Source organism: Lolium rigidum, chromosome 3 (assembly GCF_022539505.1).
Source record: "Lolium rigidum isolate FL_2022 chromosome 3, APGP_CSIRO_Lrig_0.1, whole genome shotgun sequence".
Taxonomy (NCBI): Eukaryota; Viridiplantae; Streptophyta; class Magnoliopsida; order Poales; family Poaceae; genus Lolium; species Lolium rigidum.
The window spans coordinates 196,338,595-196,362,611 of record NC_061510.1 but is presented as its reverse complement, the minus strand read 5'-3'; the positions used below and the strand labels follow the sequence as shown (position 1 = coordinate 196,362,611).

At 38.9% G+C, this 24,017-nt stretch overlaps 2 protein-coding genes and 1 long non-coding RNA gene across 4 annotated transcripts; 2 read left to right on the top strand and 1 right to left on the bottom strand.

Moving 5' to 3' along the window:
• Positions 1–3,814: 3,814 nt before the first annotated feature.
• Positions 3,815–6,473, bottom strand: LOC124695951. Its single transcript, XM_047228750.1, has 7 exons — positions 6,310–6,473; positions 5,639–5,833; positions 5,223–5,543; positions 5,049–5,145; positions 4,827–4,920; positions 4,571–4,718; positions 3,815–3,821 (listed from the first exon to the last, which is right to left on the bottom strand). Exons 1-7 carry the CDS (start codon positions 6,471–6,473, stop codon positions 3,815–3,817), a joined length of 1,026 nt encoding a protein of 341 aa, XP_047084706.1.
• Positions 6,474–8,520: 2,047 nt separating this feature from the next.
• Positions 8,521–9,812, top strand: LOC124695950. The gene is made up of 5 exons (XM_047228749.1): positions 8,521–8,598; positions 8,676–8,768; positions 9,103–9,196; positions 9,289–9,633; positions 9,723–9,812. The coding sequence occupies exons 2-5, from the start codon at positions 8,746–8,748 to the stop codon at positions 9,810–9,812; spliced, it is 552 nt and encodes a 183-aa protein (XP_047084705.1). The 5' UTR covers positions 8,521–8,598; positions 8,676–8,745.
• Positions 9,813–9,879: 67 nt separating this feature from the next.
• LOC124698807 lies at positions 9,880–10,970 on the top strand. Of its 2 annotated transcripts, none has more exons than XR_007001129.1 (5): positions 9,880–9,917; positions 10,005–10,088; positions 10,230–10,349; positions 10,513–10,681; positions 10,762–10,970. It is a non-coding gene; the product is annotated as an uncharacterized LOC124698807 (long non-coding RNA). The 2 variants fall into 2 exon arrangements; XR_007001130.1 differs by having other exon boundaries at positions 10,449–10,681.
• The last annotated feature ends 13,047 nt before the right edge of the window (positions 10,971–24,017 follow it).

The window sequence follows — 24,017 nt, the reverse complement described above, 5'->3', positions numbered from 1 at the left end:
GAGTGGGATGGGGATTAGGACCTATGCGCGTGAAATTCAGATCACCGCCGGCTCGCCCCATCGTCCGCTCGTCCGCCTAAATCGGCCTCCTCCCCTGCTTCGAGTCCTTCCCATGCGACGGACCATCCACTGCGCCGTCGATCTGCCGTCTACCTCGGGGCAGCGAGCGGTGGCGCGCGTTGCCCACCTGCGTCGACCGCTGGCTCCTGTTACCCAGGTGCCCTGTCTGCCACGCTAAGGTAGCCGTCTTCTACTCCTTTAGCAGAACTGATTGTCAATCATTCCGGCGTGAGACGCAACTGATTTCACCAGGTATTTGACAGAATTCTGTTCCAACTTTCAGTGTAGTTCTACCTGTAGCATTTGTGTGAATCTTTCTAATGTTGATAATCAGCAAGCAGGGAGAGAAAGTTTCTCCTAAAAGGACAGCTTTGCAATATCAACTTCTTTATTTGATTTAGATGCCTACTGTAATTCGGGTGCTCCACGGTTGTGCGGCAATTATTTACTATGTACAAGATTTTAGTGGAACTCAGCTTATGTGAGATAGATGCTGCAAGTTTTGTAACCATGTAGTGTAGTTAAACTCAGGGCACGCCCATTCAGTTTATATGTGGTTCATTGACATATGAGATTCCTTTGAGCCTGATACTCATGCTTCTTTTTTTGTTTTTGCACTTTCAAAATATGTGCAGTATTACAGCAACAATTTTTTTGTACTATAATATACATGTTCAATTATTACTTTTTTTGCATTTCTTCTTATGTTGCTTACAAATATTATTTTCGTGGCACTGATATCGCGTCCTCTACACAAGCATTGTCCATGCATTCCGCAAGGCCCAGGAACCGAGAATGGCGTGCCTAACTCGGTTGTCCATTAGTATCATGAACAATAAATCAATGTTATCGTGTGTCCTAATATCTTAGAGATTTTTTTGGGTGACTCGCTGTTGATATTGACATGCAGCCCCTTGAACTTGCTCAAATGCTACTGGTCTGGAGGTATGATGTTGCTTTAGAAGTTTCCACTATAACAATTGCTTTTATCTTAAGTGGAATAACCTTTGTATTGAGTCATTTTCTGGGTTTTTACACGCGGAAATTCTTCATGCTATTGTAGTTTTGGTTATAATTCTCGCATTTGTAGTTTGAGAGAATTGCTATTCAACAACTTCCTGTTGAACAACTGTGTGAAAGGTTTTACTCCGGCATACTTAAATAAGTTGTTTTTACAACTCTTTTGCATTGAGATCAGCTTGATCTATTATCTTAGGATCATGTGGCAAGTCTGACATTTTTCAAGTATCCTTCTGTTGTTCTTCTCCCACAGGAAATTTAAAATGTGTTTCTGCATTATTGTTATTAAACATCAAATTAGGTGGGCAATGAGTACTAATTGGTGCACTTGTCAATTTTTTGGCATCGATGATAATATGGTCTCAGGTGGATGCACTACAACAAGACAGAGGTTAGGTAACACATACCTGTAACACAAGAAAAATTGTGTTACTCCATAAAATCCCAGTAACACACCAATTGTGTCCACCATGAATTTGTAACACAAATTATGGGAGAAGCGAAGAGTGTTACAAAGTTGTAACACATGATTGAAGGTGTTACAAGGTAGTAACACATAATTTTCAAAGATCGAAATTGTGTTACTAGGTTGTAACACATAGCTCGGAAGGAATATAATGTTACAAGTTTGTAACACATTGGGTGCAAAATTACATGCTATAATCAAAATGACAACAAACTAGTAGTAGTGTTCCTTTTATGCCAAATATATAGTAGAGCAATGATAGTTGATATCTTATTTGTCTATAGACTAGCGTAGCTACGTTGGGGCCTAATTGGGCCATGGCCCGCCTAGAATTTTGGCCAAATCTAGCCCATTAGCATTTGCACACTAGCAAAGCAATGCAAAAAGGAGCTAGATGTTTATTGTTTCACCTGCACACGGCCCACGAGCGGACCTATAAATAATTACTTCTGAATCGCTAGTTCTTTCTCCTTTTTAGGATAGCTCGAAGACTTCTGACACTAGTGTGCTTTAGCTGGCCCGCCCAGAGATTCGTACGAAGTTTCATTGTCTACATATTGGTATTTGGTTCGCGTCTCAACCAATGTTTTTACCCGTCTTCAAAACAATGTGGTCAATTTTGAAAGTGAGATAAGCAACACGATTATCTAGCTAACAAATTTCTAAACATCGCCATGATTTAGTTTCTACAATATTTGTGATACTAATTTACTTTTCCTTAAATAAGAGTGTTTCATATATAAAAAAAATAATAGGGAGAAATGTTGGCGATGGCTATGGTCAAAAAGGCGGGGCCGGGCTGGCGGGACTAGCGCAAGCAGCGGCGCAAACTGCGTCAGTGAGCCGTGCGCGGGCTCGGCGAGCCTAGCAAGAGTAGCGTCGATCGATGATTCTAGCGAGCGGTGCACGCGGTCGGAGAGTCTAGCGCGAGCAGTGGCCGCAAGGGTGCGCCAGCGAGCCATGCGCGGCGACGGCGGTGGCACGGACATGCAGAGATTGGATGCATGCCTAGGAACTGATTCTTAAAGCGGTCGCACAGACATGCAGAGATTGGATGCATGCCTAGGAACTGATTCTCAAAGCGGATGTAAACCATGGTTCTGACTTGTTTGGAGCCGAACCTATTCAGATCAGAGCCTAACGATACACACCTTTTTTTGTACATGAAACCAAACTAAACCAAACTTTTATCAAGGTCAGCCCAGTTACACCTGAACCAAATAAGCCCACGTCGCTGAACCAACACCACCGTTTACCTAAACCAATCTCAGGTTTAATTGTATGGCTCAACCGGTTCAGTGCAATTGAACAAAAATGGTACATGGACTAAGAAGTATTGAACAAAAAATCAGATGAAATAAAAGGGTATAAATGTACTTAGTCAACATGTGACCTATACGTGATTCTAGTGTCTGGAATATGAATAATTCAAGTACAGACAACAACACATCAAACTTGGGGTTGAAAATTTGGCAAGATTGTAATGACGAGTTTTGATGATTGCTTCAACTTTGCTTATTTCTTCAAGATCAGCGTCAGCTTGACATCCTTGTTTCTTAACATGGAGGTTGCTTCTTCACCTTGATTGAGAAAAAGCTAATAACAAAAAAGAGAATATGAATGATCTTCAAAACTTGCCAAGATTGATGCATACTTAAATGGTAAAAACTATAAATTAGGCACAAAAATTCGTTCACATTCATTTGGATGGAACGGGTGATGACAGTGGCAAGAAAAGTTAGTTAGCTAATCCAAAAGCAGGCATCTTTCAAGTGTTTTATATACTGCTAATGATGCTCATCAGCAAAAAACGGTCATCTTTCAAGTGTTTATATGCTGCTAATCAAGAGTAAACAGTCAACAAAATGTAGAACACCTAGGCAAAAATATTGTTCAAACTGAACTCTAATCAGGAAAACATTTTCCTCCAGGTTATACCTGTTGCTACTTGCAAATACATCAAATATATCTGGTAAGTGCATCTATGCAAATCTTGTAATATTTTTGAAATAAATATGTTCCTAAATCTGAAAAGGGAAGAAAGTAAAGTGTGTATTACACATAATAGCCTCACACCAGAATGAGATGAAAAGAGAGTCGCATCCTCCTTCAGAGAATTGAAAGACTATGAAAGAAACTCAATAATTAGGCAAAAGACAAAGAAATGGGAAATGACCTTTTGCTTCCTCTTCTTAGAATTAGGTTTCTGCTTCTTCATCACAACCTGTGTAGAAGAATTGAAAACGAATTAGAACTTTTAGCTTCAATTTAAATCCTGTACCAAGTGAATTCACACAGTGCGGTGACTACAAGAATGTCAACTACTGCTACCTTGCAGCCCGAACATAACAATCTAGCAAGCCAATGGGACTTATGTATCTAGTCATTGTAGCTAGACAATACAAACTGAAGGGAAGGAAATAACAGAACAAATGGAGCTCGCAGCGATAATTGTTACGTGACAACCCGCATCAGCTTAGCTATCATGCACATACCATATTATAGTGGAAAACTCAAGAAAATAAATTATATCAAAGAGAAAAGATACACAGTGGATATAGCGCTACTATAAATGGCACGAGTGCTAAAAGGCTCATGTATAATGTTGGAAGGAAGCAAAAGGACATAATTCTACTATAGGTATTCTCGCATCTAGCCTTCATGGTCCGTAGCACATACCTTCATGGTTATGACCTTATTCCTTGCTTGAAGCAATATTAGCATCCACTAATGTCCCCTCGACGTCCTGTTCTAACCCAATGTTTGTCATTGTTTTTTCTTTTAAACATCTCCCCAAGGTGTGAAACATGGAATGGCTCCATTTCGTGTCGGCGGCCCTTTCAATGGAAATGTCATACACATCTCTAGGCTTCGGCTGCTTCATTACGACGGACCAACCTGGGTTATGTTCATCTTCCACATAGAACACTTGATCTGCCTCGGTTAGGGAAAATAAAAGGCTCGTGCTCAATTTGATCTCCTTTGTGTATCGGACGTGAGAAGTTGACAAGTGTGTAACCGTACTTGTCTTTCTGTATTCCTTCTTCAGAAAATACATCAACCCATTCACATTTAAACAACACCACCGAAAATTGCCCAGAATAGTTCATCTCGATAATATCAATTATCCTCCCATAGTACGTCACATCACGTAAAACTGGATTTGCATTCCCTGTTGTAGAATATCGAGATGTTTTTGCAGTTACCATGACTCCACTATTCTGTGTTTTTTTATCCAAGCGTTTAGGCCTAAAACAAAAGCCTCGGGAGTTGAAAGCACGGTATCTTCTTGCTGCATGAACTGGGCCCCGGGCCAGCCATCTAATATCATTTTTAATACTATTGATGCCATTTTCCTCCTCCAAATTCTTGATCTGCATATTTAGAAGCATATTGGAAATCAATGTAGTGGTACATGTAGAGCATGCAGAATATGGCACTTAGAAGCATATTGGAAATAAATGTAGTGGTACATGTAGAGCATGCAGAATATGGCACTTACATGAGCTCGGAACCATTCGTGGAACTTCTCGTTCTGGGTCCTCTCGATAGTATCTAGGTTTACATTTCGTCTGTGCTTGATCTCATCAGCATGAGCTCTGCAGAGTAATTTGCGAAAAATGTCTAATTAGGTAGGAAAAGCTACTTATTAATAATCTAGAAGCTAAAGGATTACCTAAGGTATGAGTTCACATCAGAACAATTGAACAATAGATATCTGTGAGCTTGTACTTTATCTAGACCCCTTAAAACAAAGTTCCCAGGCTTTCCAAGTGGGTTGCCAGCATGAGGAAATAAAGTTGATCTTCGTGTAACGTCACAATGCCCAACCAACTCCTCACTATCTTCGTTCCGTGAAGTCAAGTTATGTTTGGTCTCAAAACCAACAATATATCTTGAACAGAATGTCATGCACTCATCTGCCAAATATGCTTCAGCTATAGATCCTTCGGGATGAGCTTTATTGCGAACATTTGATTTCAGCTTACCTAGGTACCTACATAAACAAAAAAAACAAAAAGAAGAAATTAGTTAAATAATATTTTTCTACACAGATAGCAAATGCATCCCCATTATGAGAAGCTAGCATACCTTTCCGTAAACCACATCGAACGGTAGCAAACTGGACCACCTATTTTTGCCTCAGTTGCTAGATGAATAACCAAATGCACCATAACAGTAAAAAATCCTGGCGGGAATATCATTTCCATACGACATAACGTCATTATGATTCTCTCCTCCAATTTCTCGAGATCTTCAATGTAAAGAACTTTTGCACTCACTTCTCTAAAATATCCGAATAGATCAAACAACACAGAAGTAACATTATCTGGGAGTAGATATCGTAGAGCAAGTGGCGAGAAGTTGTTGGATTAGAATATGACAGATCATGACTTTTAAGACCCGAAATTTTCCTTTGAGGAACGTTTACACATCTTGATATGTTTCCCGAGAACCCATCTGAAACTCTTATATCATGCAGAACTTTGCAACATTGTTGCTTCCCTTTTTTAGACATGTTATAAGAAGCAGCAGGCAAATAATATTTATTATTAGGCTTTTTTTGTGGATGCAGCTCTTTCCTAATGTTCATTTGTTCTAGGTCCAGACGTGCTTTGAAATTATCCTTAGACTTGCCATCTATGCCTAGAAGTGTCCCATATATATTCTCACATACGTTCTTCTCAATATGCATGATATCTAGATTGTGACGGAGTAAATTGGTGTCCCAATAGGGCAAAGAGAACAAGCCGCTTTCACACTTCCAGGTTTTGGATTTCTCAAAGTCCTTAACTGATTTTATCTTGTCAAGAATTGCAGTCTGAGCATAAGCAATGGGTACTGCTCTATGTTCTTCAGACCCATCAAATGATTTGGCATCAAAACGGAACTCATGATCTGGAGGTAGAAACCGGCGATGCCCCATGTAACAGTACTTCTGCCCATGTTGGAGGCGTTTAGACCATGTTTCATCGCGACATGGAAAACAACCAAAGTCACTACTGATACTATATCCTGCAACAATCGCTAGCCCGGGGTAGTCGCTCACAGTATACAATAAAACAGCATAAAGATCAAACATCTCATCTCGAGATGCATCATATGTCCGTATTCCTACTAGAAAGAGCTCAACTAGTTCCTCATAAACTGGCTTCATAAATACATGAAAGTTCTTTCCAGGGTAAGATGGGCCAGGAATAAGCAGGGTAAGCATAATTGAAGATGCCTTCATACATAACCAATGTGGAAGGTTATATGGTATAAGGACAACAGGCCAACAACTATGTTTCGAACTCATCATCCCAAACGGATTGAACCCATCAGTCGCCATTGCAAATCTAATGTTTCGAGGATCTGCTGCAATGTGTGGATGCTTAGAGTCAATGTGTTTCCATGCCTCTGAATCAGCTGGATGTCGCAATGCTACTAGTGCTATTCATTCTAAGATTTGTTTGGTTCTGATATTTCTTACATCCATGTTACTGTAGATGGCCATGGAAATTTGGAACATTAACTTGTACTATGAAGATGAGAATAAAAATCATAAAGTTCTTGAAGCATCAATGGACAGGACCAATATCTCCTTTTATGACTTGGTCAACTTGATTGAAGGTGTTGGCTTCTCGGGGATTGATTACCTCTACTACAGGAAGAAATACCCTCGCGGCAAGGGCCATCTAGTACACATCGATAACGACACTCATGTGCGGAAAATGATAACCGAGCACAATAAGGAGAAGAGGGTACAGTTGTACGTGTAAAAGGAGAGGGCCAACATTGATGTTGCTCCATCAGAACCTCTGAGTGAGGATGATATACCCATTACAAGCTTAGAGGAGGAGGATGCATTTCCTGAAGGAGCAGTACAAACTAGGACGAGCAAGTCACAAAGTAATTACAACCTTAAGATCAACTACTACTTTGTTTCGTAGAGTTTAGCTTGCGATCTATTTTCATGTTTAGCCTAGATCACTTTTGTATATATACTTGCAATTAACGGGTAAATGTTGTATGAATTAATTGCAGCAATGGTGCGTAAATCAAAAAGATTGAATGTGGTTCAGAGCCGTGCTCGATACGCCAATGGAGACTTCGCCAATAGTGAGCAATCTCGGTCATCACGTGAGCTGCTTGAGACACATGAATTGGAAGATAACGAGGATCATCTTACTGATCGAGATGACAACCTCGATAATATGACTGGTATGATACTAACTACAAAGTATCAACAATCTAAGTTGGCTTCCACTTAATTAACCCGCCTAGCTCGTATACATTTATCCATTTTTTCTAATTAATCCGAATACACACAATCACACCCGAGAATGGAATTTGTCATCATAGATTCATGCTCTTGATCAATTCATTAGTAGGCTAACTTTTCTTACTTGTTTGATGCTTTCGAAGTACTTAGGGTGATTTGTTTCCTTAATTTAATTAATACTAATGTAAACCAAAATGCCAGGTGATGGTAAAGCTGTTGACAAACGTGGAGCACATTCCCTCCCAGCTGTTTGGAACATGCCAGATGGAGCACGCATAGTTGTAAAATGTAATAATCTTGGCCAGCCTATTGGGGACGAAGGTGGAGTCCTAGGGAAGTTTCTTGGCACAATAGCTAGACTTGGGGGCTATTGCCCACTTGACAAAAAGGATTGGCGTAATGTCAAGAAGGATGGTGGGGCTGACACAATACTTCAAGTGTGTACATGTATTCCAATATAACACGAGAAGAAAAAATAGAGTTATATTATCTACCATACTATTTTACTTCCCTACGTGTGCTCTAGTATAAATACAATGGTGACCTAGCTGATTACATTTATTCATTATTTCTTAAAATCCAGACAAAGTTCTTGTATCCCTGCTAAATGTGATAAGTGGATATTAAAAACTATCGGACGAGATTGGAGAAAATTCAAGGCTGGTCTTAAGAAAGAATTTTTTAATGCAAAGAAAAAAAGAAAAGCTCGTATAAGCTTTGTCCAGAATATGTGGACAGCGACCAATGGCGTGAACTTGTCAACTATTGGAAATCCAAAGAAGGAAGGGTAAGCTTTCGATCATTTTTAGTGGACTGTGTGGTGTTGTTAAGTACTGCATTGTCATAATGTTTTTATCGTAACAGGCAGTTAGTGAGAAGAACAAAATTAGCCGAGCATCTGTGAAAACATCTCATACAGCTGGTACAAAGAGTTATGCTCGTTGGGCTGAGGACCTTGTGAGTAATCTGTTTTTTACATGTCATACATCTGGGACAATGCCTTCCCAATTACGCCTAAGGGACACACTACTTACAAGTTAAACTCGGATAGTGCCGTTTCCGGCTTTTACCGCCAATTTTTGCTAAACTCAAGAAAATATTCTGAGCCGTGATCAATCTAATTGTATTGACTTTAGAACTTTTTGTATCCATGTATATTAGTTAGATTTGAACATAAGTCAGATCTCAGCCATTCTTTTCAATTGATCAATATGAACTGCTTATATTCTGTATCTTTAATGGTGTAATAGTTTTCCACATCACTTTTAATATTTTCTACTTGTTTTGCGAGCGACAAGAAGATCCTCGAAAAGAAACAACCACATAGAGCGAAGGTTTATTTAGCGACTCATAGAAAAAAAGATGAAGAAAGAAATAAACATGTGGTAGGCTAATATAAGTTAAATTATTGCACAATATCAAATTAACATTGAATCTAATAAGTAGCGTATGCCTTTGCCTTATTCTTCTTTTACAGGCTGACTTGGCTGACTTGGAAAAGCTAATACATAACGAACCAGAGCTAGCACAAAGTGACCATGGAAAAGTTGCATGGAAAGGTGATGCCTTACATACAATTTTGGGGGAAGAAAAGCCTGGACAAGTGCATGGCATGGGTTTGCTTCCAGTGCCTAACCAAGTTTATGGTCGGTTACCACGCTATCTCAAGAACATCAATATGACTACAACAAACGGGTCATCACATGCCGGAGAGAGTGATGTTATGGAGGAAATAGCAAAGCTCAAGCGGCGTATAGAAGAGCAGGACCAACGCATAGAAGAGCAAGACCAAATTATTGAAGGATTTAGAAACCAGGATGAAGTATGTGGTCTTATAAAAATTGCAATGCTAATTTTATTTTTGTACATTCACATAAATAATGTACTGAAACTACTTTTTGATTCTCGTAGGCCAATTTCCGCCAAGGCAATGATGAATTTCAGTCGGAAGTACCACAAAATAGAAGAAAGGTATTTGCTAATGTACCAGGCATGTGTTAGTTTTCTTTTTGAATTCTCTTCCTTAATATTGCACTTTTGTAGAGAGTTCATGCTAGTGGACCTGATCAAGTACGCTTAGTGAGCAGACCAAAAGATACAATAAAGGTACATTTATTACTACAATCTATGGTGGACCTGAGAAAGTATGCTTAGTGAGCAGCTTATTTTATTAACTTTCTCATTGTATGGAAGCATCATCATGACTGCGAGGGTAGCAATGAATTCTCATATCAAGGACAATCATCACCAACACCTCCTTTTCCTGAAGAACGGGAGGTAAAGATTATTCGTTGACAAATCTACTTGGTTATCTATTAAGAAATCATGATATCTAATGTTTGTGGAATTAAAAGAATGCATTGTCAACTTTAGTTTCCTAAATCTGAACATTACAACCTTTTTATTTTTATTTCTTAGCACATGAGAAAGAGCGGTGAGAATCTGGATGAAAATTCGAGAAGAGTGCACAAACAAATGACTCAAAACAAGACTCCAAGCCATATGTCCTCAAAGAAGAGATGTCGTCCTTCGGAAGAGGTAAATGAATAGTATGTTCATGTTGCATCCATGTCTCAGGTTATTTGTCTTTTTCTTATTAATGGTGGCTTTGATCCTATCGTAGATTCGTAATGCGAGTAATTTTGAAATCTTCAATATATCCAAATAAAAGGCGCGTGGCATATGCAACTATTTTGGATAGTAATTCAAAAACATTGGTTGGTGGTGTTGAGCTGGGCCGACAATTTACACATGTGCAAATTGATGAACCTATTGGCGAAGATGAGCGCTTGGTAAGAGAAAGGGAGAAGTGTATGACAATCGGTGATGCTTTTTCCTCTGGAGTAACAATTGCTTGGCCTTCAGCATGTGTATGTTCCTTCAAGAGTTTTGTTGTTATAATATTTTGATATATTTTTATTTTCATATATAACTGTAACTTTCTTTCCAGATTGAGAAGTTCAGTGGATGACTTGAGAGTTGATATTGATGCTTTGTCTAACGATGGAGTGAAGATGGAAAATATGTAGGATTGGTCTGAGAAATATCGAAGGGCAGATTGGAGCAGCCATGATTGGTGTTTTTGCATAGTCACGATGATATTAAGTATTTCATGTATTATAGGTTAGCTTAGTATGTTGAGAAATGTAGTAGTTTTTCTTAAATACGCATCATCTATGTGTTCATTGTTATGAATGCTATGAAGTGACATGAAACACGTTCGTTTTATCTCCATAATGCATTTCATATGCACGTGTTGCTCATTGTATGTATGATCCTTTTGTTATTACACAGTGTGGTATATGCTTGTCATTTTCACATACAAGTTTAACGAAATAATTTATCAATAAAATACGAAAGTAAGGAATTTTAAACAAGCACCATATAAGGAAAACCAATGCATATTAAACATTTTGACTAACCGTGAGGTGTTACTACAACTATATAAACATGTTACTAGGTATGGGACAAACAAGAATAGCTATGTTACAATATATAGAAAAACCAATGCATATTAAACATTTTGACTAACCGTGAGGTGTTACTACAACTATATAAACATGTTACTAGGTATGGGACAAACAAGAATAGCTATGTTACAATATATAGAAAAACATGTTACTATTAATAGTGAACTGTGTTACTAGGGCCCTGTAGGCTCGCCCCAATCTTGAATAATTGTGTTACAGTAGTTGGTAATATGTGTTACCAACCGTGTTACTACAGCAAGAAAAACATGTTACTAAGGGTGTTACTACTGTCATAAAAAGATGTTACTAGAACTTAAGGTAACCCATATAGCTTGTGTTACTACGGTATGCTTGTAACAGTTTTATGTGCTTATAGGAACAATTGTTTATGTGCTACAAAGACAACACCTAGTAACACGACATATAAGAACACATAAAAAAGGTGTTACTAGGAGGGTCAGTAACACCTTTTCTAAGCTATAGTAGCACATGACTGTGTTACTAGATCTCTGTCGTGGTGTAGTGATGCTACTTGATGGATGTGAGCAGCAGGAATTACTCTACAACACTTGCTCAAAGAGATTTCCATCTGGTGGTGTCAAATTCTCCCTCCAATAAAGATTAACCAGCAAGAAGAAAGTTGCGAAAACTGTAACGGGAAAGGTAGGGAAGTGAGTTATTTGTCGCTCAGTTTACCTTTTCATATTTGCACTTGGAATTTTGAGAATCTAAAAAAAAAATATCGCTCAGTTTACCTTTTCATAATTACACTTGGAATTTTGAGAATCTAAAAAATGGCAACCGGGTATGAGCAGAAACTTTTTTCCACGATCATTTTGATACATAATACAATTTTTGCCGACTTCTTATGCAACTGCGATGGGGGGGGGATGCGCAGAGGGAAAAAAAGTTAAGGCTACGCCGAGGGCTCGGCGTAGATAAAAAAGAGGGGAAAAGGCTATGCCGATGGCAGTCGTTTGCGTAGCTGTGATGCCGTCACGGCCTAACTCTGGTGGGCCGCATGCACAGGCCTACCCCGACGGCCCCGACTGTAGTAGTGAATCTTGGCTAGAGACTGTCTCTAACCTACATTTTTCATTCGTATCACTAATGCCCAAATTGTTTGAAAGTTGGTTGATGTCATATGTATAACTGGAATAATGTACACCTACGGGGAGCTTTTTACGTAACGTACCTTACGGTATTAGGTGGAGCTAGGAGAAGGAAATTATGTCCACGAATCATGGGAGGCAACCAGATCTGAACCAATAGAACCCAGGCACGTCTGCCCGTAAGTTTATTCCTCAACCTTCTTCCCATAACTCTAGCACCCCGATCTTCACGCCGGACATGATGGTTAGATTCCATGTCCTTCAGATGATTGATCACTTCCATAATTTAATATTTCCCAGCCCTGTCACGGTAATATTGGCTTAATTGCAAACTTGAACAAGGACTGAATATCTGAATCTAACTAGCACTTTTGCACTTGGTGCCAATGAAGGCAGCCAGATCAATACACAAAGGAGAACCGTGGAGCTGAAAGATGGAGAATAACAACACTGACGAACTGATTAGATGCCCCATGTGTTCTGGATGTCGCCCTTAGACACTTCAGGGTGGTGTCGTCCGATATGAGGGACTGTCAAAGAACTCGAGCTTGCAGCCTTGGCACGACTGAGCATGGAGGGTGGACCTGGAAGAAAATAAAGCATGCTTTGATTAAGTTGGCTACTCAATCATGTAACTATCTTTTTTGTGGGTACTCAGTAGTTCATTTGCTTCTGGACATTGCTGCATTTGTCATGTTCTTGGCGAAGGCTTGAATTATTTTTGAAACAAAATCATGCTTTATTTTCTTCTTAGTCCTCTTATTATAGATGTACAATGGTGTATTTCCATTCTAATATCATCCGTATAGCATTGTTCTTTTGTGGTGTTTGCAAGTTCTAGAATATAGGAATGTATATCATGTTCATTGCATTTTTCCCGTAGCGACACTAAAATTGCAAGTTCTATAATATCAAACTTATCCGTATAACATTTTCCCCGTAGCGATGCTGAAATTGCAAACAAGTTGAATAAATAACCATTCTACTTAATATTCTAAGGGCTCAAATGCATGGTTTTGAAGAACTTTGGTGACAATAGTGACATACTAATTAACACATTGGTTTTAGGTTTGTACAGTACAAAGTGAGGTGATGCTAGAGTAAAAGAATTGTGGACCAATAGAACAATTGATCCACACGCGAGGAGTGGAGATGTGATGCAGTGATGAAGTTCTCTCGAGAATTGTTGGGACAACGAAGGGAACGAGTCAGTGGAGTTTTCTTCAGGTTGGTGGGATAGTACGGTTCGACCAGATCGATTGTTGGTTTTGCACGTAAGAGTTCCCAGATAGCTATTTATCCACGAGCGGCATCGACGATGGTGAAAAAGAGGTGCCAACACGGATGATTTGTTGAAGCGTCTGAGCATTTGTTTATCCCGATGCAACGCACGGGCACTTTTGCTAGTTCATGTTTAAGTAACCTTTAGAGCATAATAGATCTTTGCAATTTAAACCGAGTACTAACATAGCATACACACTGTCACCATTACACTATGAAGGGGGAATAAATCACATCAATACTATCATAGTAATAATTAACTCCATAACCTACAAGAGATTATGATCATAACCTACGCCAAGAACTACACAATGCACACACTGTCACCATTACACCATGAAGGAGGAATAGACTACTTTAATAACATCACATGAGTAGCACATAGATGAATAGTGATACAAAGCTCATATGAATCTCAATCATGTAAGGCAGCTCATGAGATCATTGTATTAAAGTACATAGGAGAGAGATTAACCACATAGCTACCGGTACAGCCCTTAGCCTCGAGGGAGAACTACTCCCTCCTCATGGGAGACAGCAGCGGTGATGAAGATGGCGGTGGTGTCGATGGAGATGCCTTCCGGGGGCACTTCCCGTCCCGGCGGCGTGCCGGAACGAGACTCTCGTCCCCAGATCTTGGCTTCGCGATGGCGGCGGCTCTGGAAGGTTTCTCGTACCGTGGCTTTTCCGTCTCGAAGATTTAGGTCAGGGAGCTTTAAATAGGCGAAGAGGCGGAGTCGGAAGGGCTACGGGGCAGCCACACAACAGGGGGGCGCCCCCCCTGGGCCGCGCTGCCCACACGTGTGGGCCCCCCAGGGCTCCCCTCTGGTGCCTCTCCGGTGTTCTGGAAGCTTTGTGCAATTATAAGATGCTGGGCGTTGATTTCGTCCAATTCCGAGAATATTTCCTTACTAGGATTTCTGAAACCAAAAACAGCAGAAAACAGGAACTGGCACTTCGGCATCTCGTCAATAGGTTAGTTCCGGAAAAGGCATCAAAACGATATAAAGTGTGAACAAAACATGTAGGTATTGTCATAAAACCAGCATGGAACATAAGAAATTATAGATACGTTTGAGACGTATCAAGCATCCCCAAGCTTAGTTCCTACTCGCCCTCGAGTAGGTAAACGATAACAAGAATAATTTATTAAGTGACATGCTACCAACATAATCTTGATCAACATTATTGTAAAGAATATGAGATGAATGCAGCGATTCGAAGCAATGATGAAGACAATGAGTAAACAACTGAATCATATAGCAAAGACTTTTCATGAATAGTACTTTCAAGACAAGCATCAATAAGTCTTGCATAACAGTTAACTCATAAGCAATAAATTCTTAGTAGAAGGCATTGAAGCAACACAAAGGATGATTAAGTTTCAGCAATTGATTTGAACTTGTAACATGTATATCTCATGGATAATTGTCAACACAAAGTAATATAACAAGTGCAATAGGTAAACATGTAAGAATCAATGCACACAGTTTACACAAGTGTTTGCTTCTAAGATAGAAAGAAGTAGGTAAACTGACTCAACATAAAGTAAAATAATGGCCCTTCGCAGAGGGAAGCATTGATTGCTATATTTGTGCTAGAGCTTTTATTTTGAAAACATAAATAGAGCATAAAAAGTAAAGTTTTGAGAGGTGTTTGTTGTTGTCAACGAATGGTAGTGGGCACTCTAACCCCCTTGCCAGACAGACTTTCAAAGAGCGGCTCCCATGAAATTTTTATTTTTGGGTGGCACTCCTTCCAACCTTGCTTTCACAAACCATGGCTAAACGATTCCTCGGGTGCCTGCCAACAATCTCATACCATGAAGTAGTGCCTTTGTTTAGTTTTATTTAGATGACACTCCTCCCCACCTTTGCTTTCTCAAGCCATGGCTAACCGAATCCTCGGGTGCCGACCAACAATCACATACCATGGAGGAGTGTCTATTTGTAAATTTATGAAAGTTAATTAATTCGGGGCTGGGAACCCCATTGCCAGCTCTTTTTGCAAAACTATTGGATTAGCGGATGAAGCCACTAGTCCATTGGTGAAAGTTGCCCAACAAGATTGAAAGATAAACACCACATACTTCCTCATGAGCTATAAAACATTGACACAAATAAGAGGTAATAACTTTTGAATTGTTTAAAGATAGCACTCAAGCAATTTACTTTGGAATGGCGGAGAAATACCATGTAGTAGGTAGGTATGGTGGACACAAATGGCATAGTTTTTGGCTCAAGGATTTGGATGCACGAGAAGAATCCCTCTCAATACAAGGCTAGGCTAGCAAGGTTATTTGAAGCAAACTCAAGTATAAAACGGTGCAGCAAGACTCACATGTGAACATATTGTAAGTATTATAAGACTTTACATCGTCTCCTTGTTGTTCAAACACCTCAACCAGAAAATATCTAGACTTAGAGAGACCAATCATGCAAACCCAGTTTTAACAAGCTCTATGTAGTTCTTCATTAATAGGTGCAAGGTACATGATGCAAGAGCTTAAACATGATCTATATGAGCACAACAATTGCCAAGTATCAAATTATTCAAGACATTATACCATTTACCACATGCGGCATTTTCTGTTTCCAACAAAATAGCAATGAACGAAGCAGTTTCAACCTTCGCCATGAACATTAAAAGTAGCACTAAGAACACATGTGTTCATACGCAACAGCGGAGCGTGTCTCTCTCCCACACAAGCATGAATTTATTCAAACAAAACAAAAACAAAAAGACGCTCCAAGTAAAGTACATAAGATGTGACCGAATAAAAATATAGTTTCAAGAGAAGAAACCTGATAAGTTGTCGATGAAGAAGGGGATGCCTTGGGCATCCCCAAGCTTAGATGCTTGAGTCTTCTTGAAATATGCGAGGATGAACCACGGGGGCATCCCCAAGCTTAGATTCTTCACTCTTCTTGATCATAGTATATCATCCTTCTCTCTTGACCCTTGAAAACTTCCTCCACACCAAACTCGAAACAAACTCATTAGAGGGTTAGTGCATAATCAAAAATTTCACATGTTCAGAGGTGACACAATGATTCTTAACACTTCTGGACATTTCCCAAAGCTACTGGAAGTCAATGGAATAAAGAAATCCATCCAACACAGCAAAAGAGGCAATGCGAAATAAAAGGCAAAATCTGTCAAACTAGAACAGTTCGTAAAGACGAATTTTTTAGAGGCACTGGACTTGCTCAGATGAAAATGCTCAAATTGAATGAAAGTTGCGTACATATCTGAGGATCACGCACGTACATTGGTAGATTTTTCTGAGTTACCTACAGAGAACCACTGCCCAAATTCAGTGACGGACGAAATCTGTTTCGCGCGATAATCCAAATCTAGTATCAACATTACTATCAAAGACTTTACTTGGCACAACAATGCAATAAAATAAGATAAAGAGAGGTTGCTACAGTAGTAACAACTTCCAAGACACAACAAAACAGTAGCAAAATAAAGACATGGGTTATCTCCCAAGAAGTGCTTTCTTTATAGCCATTAAGATGGGCTCAGTAATTTCAATGATGCACTCCCAAGAAATAAGAGTTGAAGCAAAAGAGAGCATCAAAAAGCAAATTGAAAACACTTTTAAGCCTAACCCACTTCCTATGAAAAGGAATCTTGTACACAAATAAATTCAATAAGAACAAAGTGACAAGCATAGGAAGATAAAACACGAGTAACTTCAAAATTCTCAACATAAAGAGGGGAAACTTAATATTATTAAGATGCATATAACCATGTTTCCCTCTCTCATAATAACTTTCAGTAGCATCATGAACAAATTCAACAATATAACTATCACATAAAACATTCTTATCATGAGCTATATGCATAAAATTATTACTCTCCACATAAGCATAATCAATTTTATTAGTTGTAGTGGGAGCAAATTCAACAAAGTAGCTATCATTATTATTCTCATCAAGTGTAGGAGGCATAGTATAATCATAATAAAATTTACTCTCCATAGTAGGCGGAACCAAAAGAACACTATCATTATAATCATCATAAATAGGAGGCAAAGTATCATCAAAGAAAATTTTCTCCTCAATGCTTGGGGGACTAAAAATATCATGCTCATCAAAATCAGCTTCCCCAAGCTTAGAATTTTCCATATCATTAGCAACAATGGTGTTCAAAGCGTTCATACTAATATCATTGCTACTAGCATGCAAATAAGATTCCATAGGTTTTTTAATTTTCGCAGTAAACAATTCTAACTCAGGAAATAGCTTAAAAAGCTCACAGTTGTTTTCCATTATGCCTTACTAGTGTAAAACAAGAAACAAAAAGATGCAATTGCATGATCTAAAGGAAATAGCTTCGAGCACTCACACACCGGCAACAATGCTAGGAAATAGCTTAGTAGTCGGAGGATGTGAATACCTTTTACCTTACCTCCCCGGCAACGGCGCCAGAAAAGTGCTTGATGTCTACGTGTGCTTCTATTCTTGTAGACAGTGTTGGGCCTCCAAGAGCAGAGGTTTGTAGAACAGCAGCAAGTTTCCCTTAAGTGGATAACCCGAGGTTTATCGAACTCGAGGGAGGAAGAGGTCAAAGATATCCCTCTCAAGCAACCCTGCAATCACGATACAAGAAGTCTCTTGTGTCCCCAACACACCTAATACACTTGTCAGATGTATAGGTGCACTAGTTCGGCTAAGAGATAGTGAAATACAAGTAGTATGGATGTATATGAGTGGTAATAGTAATCTGAATAAAATATGGCAGCGAGTAAACATGCAACAGAACATTAAATAAGCGGTGTTTGCAGTATTGGAAACAAGGCCTAGGGATCATACTTTCACTAGTGGACACTCTCAACATTGATCACATAATAAATAAGTTCTCTTCCTTTGTGCTACATATACTCTTGTTTGATAATGAACACCATTCGTTGTGTAGGGCTACAAGAGCACCTCAATGCCGGAGTTAACAAGCGCCACAACATTCGGTATTCATGTTTAAGTAACCTTTAGAGCATAATAGATCTTTGCAATTTAAACCGAGTACTAACATAGCATACACACTTGTCACCATTACACTATGAAGGGGGAATAAATCACATCAATACTATCATAGTAATAATTAACTCCATAACCTACAAGAGATTATGATCATAACCTACGCCAAGAACTACACGATGCACACACTCGTCACCATTACACCATGAAGGAGGAATAGACTACTTTAATAACATCACATGAGTAGCACATAGATGAATAGTGATACAAAGCTCATATGAATCTCAATCATGTAAGGCAGCTCATGAGATCATTGTATTGAAGTACATAGGAGAGAGATTAACCACATAGCTACCGGTACAACCCTTAGCCTCGAGGGAGAACTACTCCCTCCTCATGGGAGACAGCAGCGGTGATGAAGATGGCGGTGGTGTCGATGGAGATGCCTTCCGGGGGCACTTCCCCGTCCCGGCGGCGTGCCGGAACAGCGACTCCTGTCCCCCGGATCTTGGCTTCGCGATGGCGGCGGCTCTGGAAGGTTTCTCGTACCGTGGCTTTTCCGTCTCGAAGATTTAGGTCAGGGAGCTTTAAATAGGCGAAGACTTGTTCTACTGTTTTCTGCAAACAATCATCTTCCACACAATACAGTTAATCCTTTGTTACAGCAAGCCGGTGAGATTGACAACCTCACTGTTTCGTTGGGGCAAAGTACTTTGGTTGTGTTGTTCAGGTTCCACGTTGGCGCGGAATCCCTGGTGTTGCGCCGCACTACATCCCGCCGCCATCAACCTTCAACGTGCTTCTTGGCTCCTCCTGGTTCGATAAACCTTGGTTTCTTTCTGAGGGAAAACTTGCTGCTGTGTGCATCATACCTTCCTCTTGGGGTTCCCAACGAACGTGTGAGTTACACGCCATCAAGCATATTTTCACGGCGCCGTTGCCGGGGAGATCAAGACACGCTGCAGGGGAGTCTCCACTTCCCAATCTCTTTACTTTGTTTTTGTCTTGCTTTATTTTATTTACTACTTTGTTTGCTGCACTTAAACAAAACACAAAAAAAATTAGTTGCTAGCTTTACTTTATTTACTGTCTTGCTCTCTATATCAAAAACACAAAAAAAATTTAGTTACTTGCATTTACTTTATCTAGTTTGCTTTATTTACTACTGCTAAAATGAATACTCCTGAAAACACTAAGTTGTGTGACTTCACAACCACAAATAATAATGATTTCCTATGCACACCTATTGCTCCACCTGCTACTACAGCAGAATTCTTTGAAATTAAACCTGCTTTACTGAATCTTGTCATGAGAGAGCAATTTTCTGGTGTTAGTTACGATAATGCTTGCTGCCCATCTTAATAATTTTGTTGAACTATGTGAAATGCAAAAGTATAAGGATGTAGATGGTGATATTATAAAATTGAAATTGTTTCCTTTCTCATTAAGAGGAAGAGCTAAAGATTGGTTGCTATCTTTGCCTAAGAAAATGTAAGGATGCTTTTATTGGTAGATATTATCCTCCCGCTAAAATTATATCTTTGAGAAGTAGCATAATTAATTTCAAGCAATTAGATAATGAACATGTTGCTCAAGCATGGGAGAGAATGAAATCTTTGGTAAAGAATTGCCCAACCCATGGACTGACTACTTGGATGATCATCCAAACCTTCTATGCAGGACTAAATTTTTCTTCGCGGAATTTATTGGATTCAGCTGCTGGAGGTACCTTTATGTCCATCACTTTGGGGGCGGCTACGAAGCTTCTTGATGATATGATGATAAATTACTCTGAATGGCACACGGAAAGAGCTCCACAAGGTAAGAAGGTAAATTCTGTCGAAGAATCCTCTTCCTTGAGTGATAAGATTGATGTGATTATGTCTATGCTTGTGAATGGTAGATCTAATGTTGATCCAAATAATGTTCCTTTAGCTTCATTGGTTGCTCAAGAAGAAAATGTTGATGTGAATTTCATTAAAAATAATAATTTCAACAACAATGCTTATAGGAACAATTCTGGTAATAACTATTGGCCATATCCTTCTGCTAATGGTAATGGTTATGGTAATTCTTATGGGAATTCTTACAACAATAATAGGAGTGTACCCCCTGGTCTTGAAGCTATGCTTAAAGAATTTATTAGTACACAAACTGCTTTTAACAAATCTGTTGAGGAAAAGCTTGATAAAATTGATATTCTTGCTTCTAGAGTTGATAGACTTGCCTCTGATGTTGATCTTTTAAAGTTGAAAGTTATGCCTAATAAGGACATTGATAATAAGATTACTACTACAGCAAATGCCATCCAAGTTAGAATTAATGAGAATATAAGATTAATGGCTGAATTGCGTGCTAGGTGGGATAGAGAAGAAAATGAAAAACTAGCTAAAGAGAATAATGTAGCTAAAGTTTGGACTATTACCACCACTAGTAATGATAATGATTCACATGTTGCTACACCTCCTACTATCAATGGTAAAATAATTGGTGTTGGCAATGTTTCTACCCCTAGTGCAAAGCGTACAAAACTGCCTGAAATTGCTAAAACTGCTAAAACTGCTTGTGATAAAACTGCTGAAATTTTTTCCAACATTGGGGATGATGATCCCATTGCTGTAGCTCATAATGATTTAGATTTTGATGATTTTCACATCTCTGAAGTTATAAAGTTCTTACAAAAACTTGCTAAAAGTCCCAATGCTAGTGCTATAAATTTGGCCTTTACAAAACATATTACAAATGCTCTCATAAAAGCTAGAGAAGAGAAACTAAAACTTGAAACTTCTATTCCTAGAAAGTTAGAAGATGGTTGGGAGCCCATCATTAAGATGAAGGTCAATGATTTTGATTGTAATGCTTTATGTGATCTTGGTGCAAGTATTTCTGTTATGCCTAAGAAAATCTATGATATGCTTGACTTGCCACCATTGAAAAATTGTTATTTGGATGTTAATCTTGCTGATAATGCTAAAAAGAAACCTTTGGGGAGAGTTGATAATGTTCGCATTATGGCTAACAATAACCTTGTTCCCGTTGATTTTGTTGTCTTGGATATTGAATGCAATGCATCTTGTCCCATTATATTGGGAAGACCTTTTCTTCGAACCGTTGGTGCTACTATTGATATGAAGGAAGGTAATATTAAATATCAATTTCCTCTCAAGAAAGGTATGGAACACTTCCCTAGAAAAAGAATGAAGTTACCTTATGATTCTATTATTAGAGCAAATTATGATGTTGATGCTTCATCTCTTGATAATACTTGATTCACACTTTCTCCGCCTAGCTGAAAGGCGTTAAAGAAAAGCGCTTATGGGAGACAACCCATTGTTTTTACTACAGTAGTTTGTTTTATATTTGAGTCTTGGAAGTTGTTTACTACTGTAGCAACCTCTCCTTATCATGTTTTTGTGCCAAGTAAAAGCTTTGATAGTAAGGTTCATACTAGATTTGGATTACTGCGCAGTTACAGATTTCTTTCCTGTCACGAATTTCGACCTGCCTCTCTGTAGGTAGCTCATAAAAATATGCCAATTTACGTGCGTGATCCTCAGATATGTACGCAACTTTCATTAAATTTGAGCATTTTCATTTGAGCAAGTATGGTGCCATTTTAAAATTCGTCTTTACGAACTGTTCTGTTTTGACAGATTCTGCCTTTTATTTCGCATTGCCTCTTTTGCTATGTTGGATGAATTTCTTTGATCCATTAATGTCCAGTAGCTTTATGCAATGTCCAGAAGTGTTAAGAATGATTATGTCACCTCTGAACATGTTAATTTTTATTGTGCACTAACCCCCTAATGAGTTGTTTCGAGTTTGGTGTGGAGGAAGTTTTCAAGGATCAAGAGAGGGAAATGATGCAATATGATCAAGGAGAGTGAAAGCTCTAAGCTTGGGGATGCCCCGGTGGTTCACCCCTGCATATTCTAAGAAGACTCAAGCGTCTAAGCTTGGGGATGCCCAAGGCATCCCCTTCTTCATCGACAACATCATCAGGTTCCTCCCCTGAAACTATATTTTTATTCAGTCACATCTTATGTACTTTGCTTGGAGCGTCGGTTTGTTTTCGTTTTTGTTTTTGTTTGAATAAAATGGATCCTAGCATTCACCGTGTGGGAGAGAGACACGCTCCGCTGTTGCATATGGACAAATATGTCCTTACGCTTTACTCATAATGTTCAAGGCGAAGGTTGAATCTTCTTCGTTAAATTGTTATATGGTTGGAATCGGGAAATGCTACATGTAGTAATTCTAAAATGTCTTGAATAATTTGATACTTGGCAATTGTTGTGCTCATGTTTAAGCTCTTGCATCATATACTTTGCACCCATTAATGAAGAAATACATAGAGCTTGCTAAAATTTGGTTTGCATATTTGGTCTCTCTAAAGTCTAGATAATTTCTAGTATTGAGTTTTGAACAACAAGGAAGACGGTGTAGAGTCTTATAATGTTTACAATATGTCTTTTATGTGAGTTTTTCTGCACCGGTTCATCCTTGTGTTTGTTTCAAATAACCTTGCTAGCCTAAACGTTGTATCGAGAGGGAATACTTCTCATGCATCCAAAATACTTAAGCCAACCACTATGCCATTTGTGTCCACCATACCTACCTACTACATGGTATTTCTCCGCCATTCCAAAGTAAATTGCTTGAGTGGTACCTTTAAAATTCCATCATTCGCCTTTGCAATATATAGCTCATGGGACAAAATAGCCTTAAAAACTATTGTGGTATTGAATATGTACTTATGCACTTTATCTCTTATTAAGTTGTTTGTTGTGCGATAACCATGTTCCTGGGGACGCCATCAACTCTTTGTTGAATATCATGTGAGTTGCTATGCATGTCCGTCTTGTCTGAAGTAAGGGAGATCTACCACTTAATGGTTAGAGCATGCATATTGTTAGAGAAGAACATTGGGCCGCTAACTAAAGCCATGAATCACGGTGGAAGTTTCAGTTTTGGACATATATCCTCAATCTCATATGAGAACACTAATTGTTGCTACATGCTTATGCATTAAAGAGGAGTCCATTATCTGTTGTCCATGTTGTCCCAGTATGGATGTCTAAGTTGAGAATAATCAAAAGCGAGAAATCCAAAATGCGAGCTTTCTCCTTAGACCTTTGTACGAGCGGCATGGAGGTACCCCTTTGTGACACTTGGTTAAAACATGTGTATTGCGATGATCCCGGTAGTCCAAGCTAATTAGGACAAGGTGCGGGCACTATTAGTACACTATGCATGAGGCTTGCAACTTGTAAGATATAATTTACATAACTCATATGCTTTATTACTACCGTTGACAAAATTGTTTCATGTTTTCAAAATAAAAGCTCTAGCACAAAT

What these genes read in the sequence shown, in the direction of transcription:
- LOC124695950 (XM_047228749.1), top strand. Translation starts at nt 8,746, where the DNA reads ATGCTCGTTGGGCTGAGGACCTT. An exon ending in CTCGTTGGGCTGAGGACCTT is followed by an intron (nt 8,769 to 9,102) that starts GTGAGTAATCTG and finishes TTGTTTTGCGAG; the next exon opens with CGACAAGAAGATCCTCGAAA. An exon ending in GATTTAGAAACCAGGATGAA is followed by an intron (nt 9,634 to 9,722) that starts GTATGTGGTCTT and finishes TGATTCTCGTAG; the next exon opens with GCCAATTTCCGCCAAGGCAA.
- LOC124695951 (XM_047228750.1), bottom strand. Translation starts at nt 6,473, where the DNA reads ATGGGGCATCGCCGGTTTCTACCTCCAGATCATGAGTTCCGTTTTGAT. An exon ending in GAGAAATCCAAAACCTGGAA is followed by an intron (nt 5,834 to 6,309) that starts GTGTGAAAGCGG and finishes CGGATATTTTAG; the next exon opens with AGAAGTGAGTGCAAAAGTTC. An exon ending in TCATGCAGCAAGAAGATACC is followed by an intron (nt 4,719 to 4,826) that starts GTGCTTTCAACT and finishes ATTCTACAACAG; the next exon opens with GGAATGCAAATCCAGTTTTA.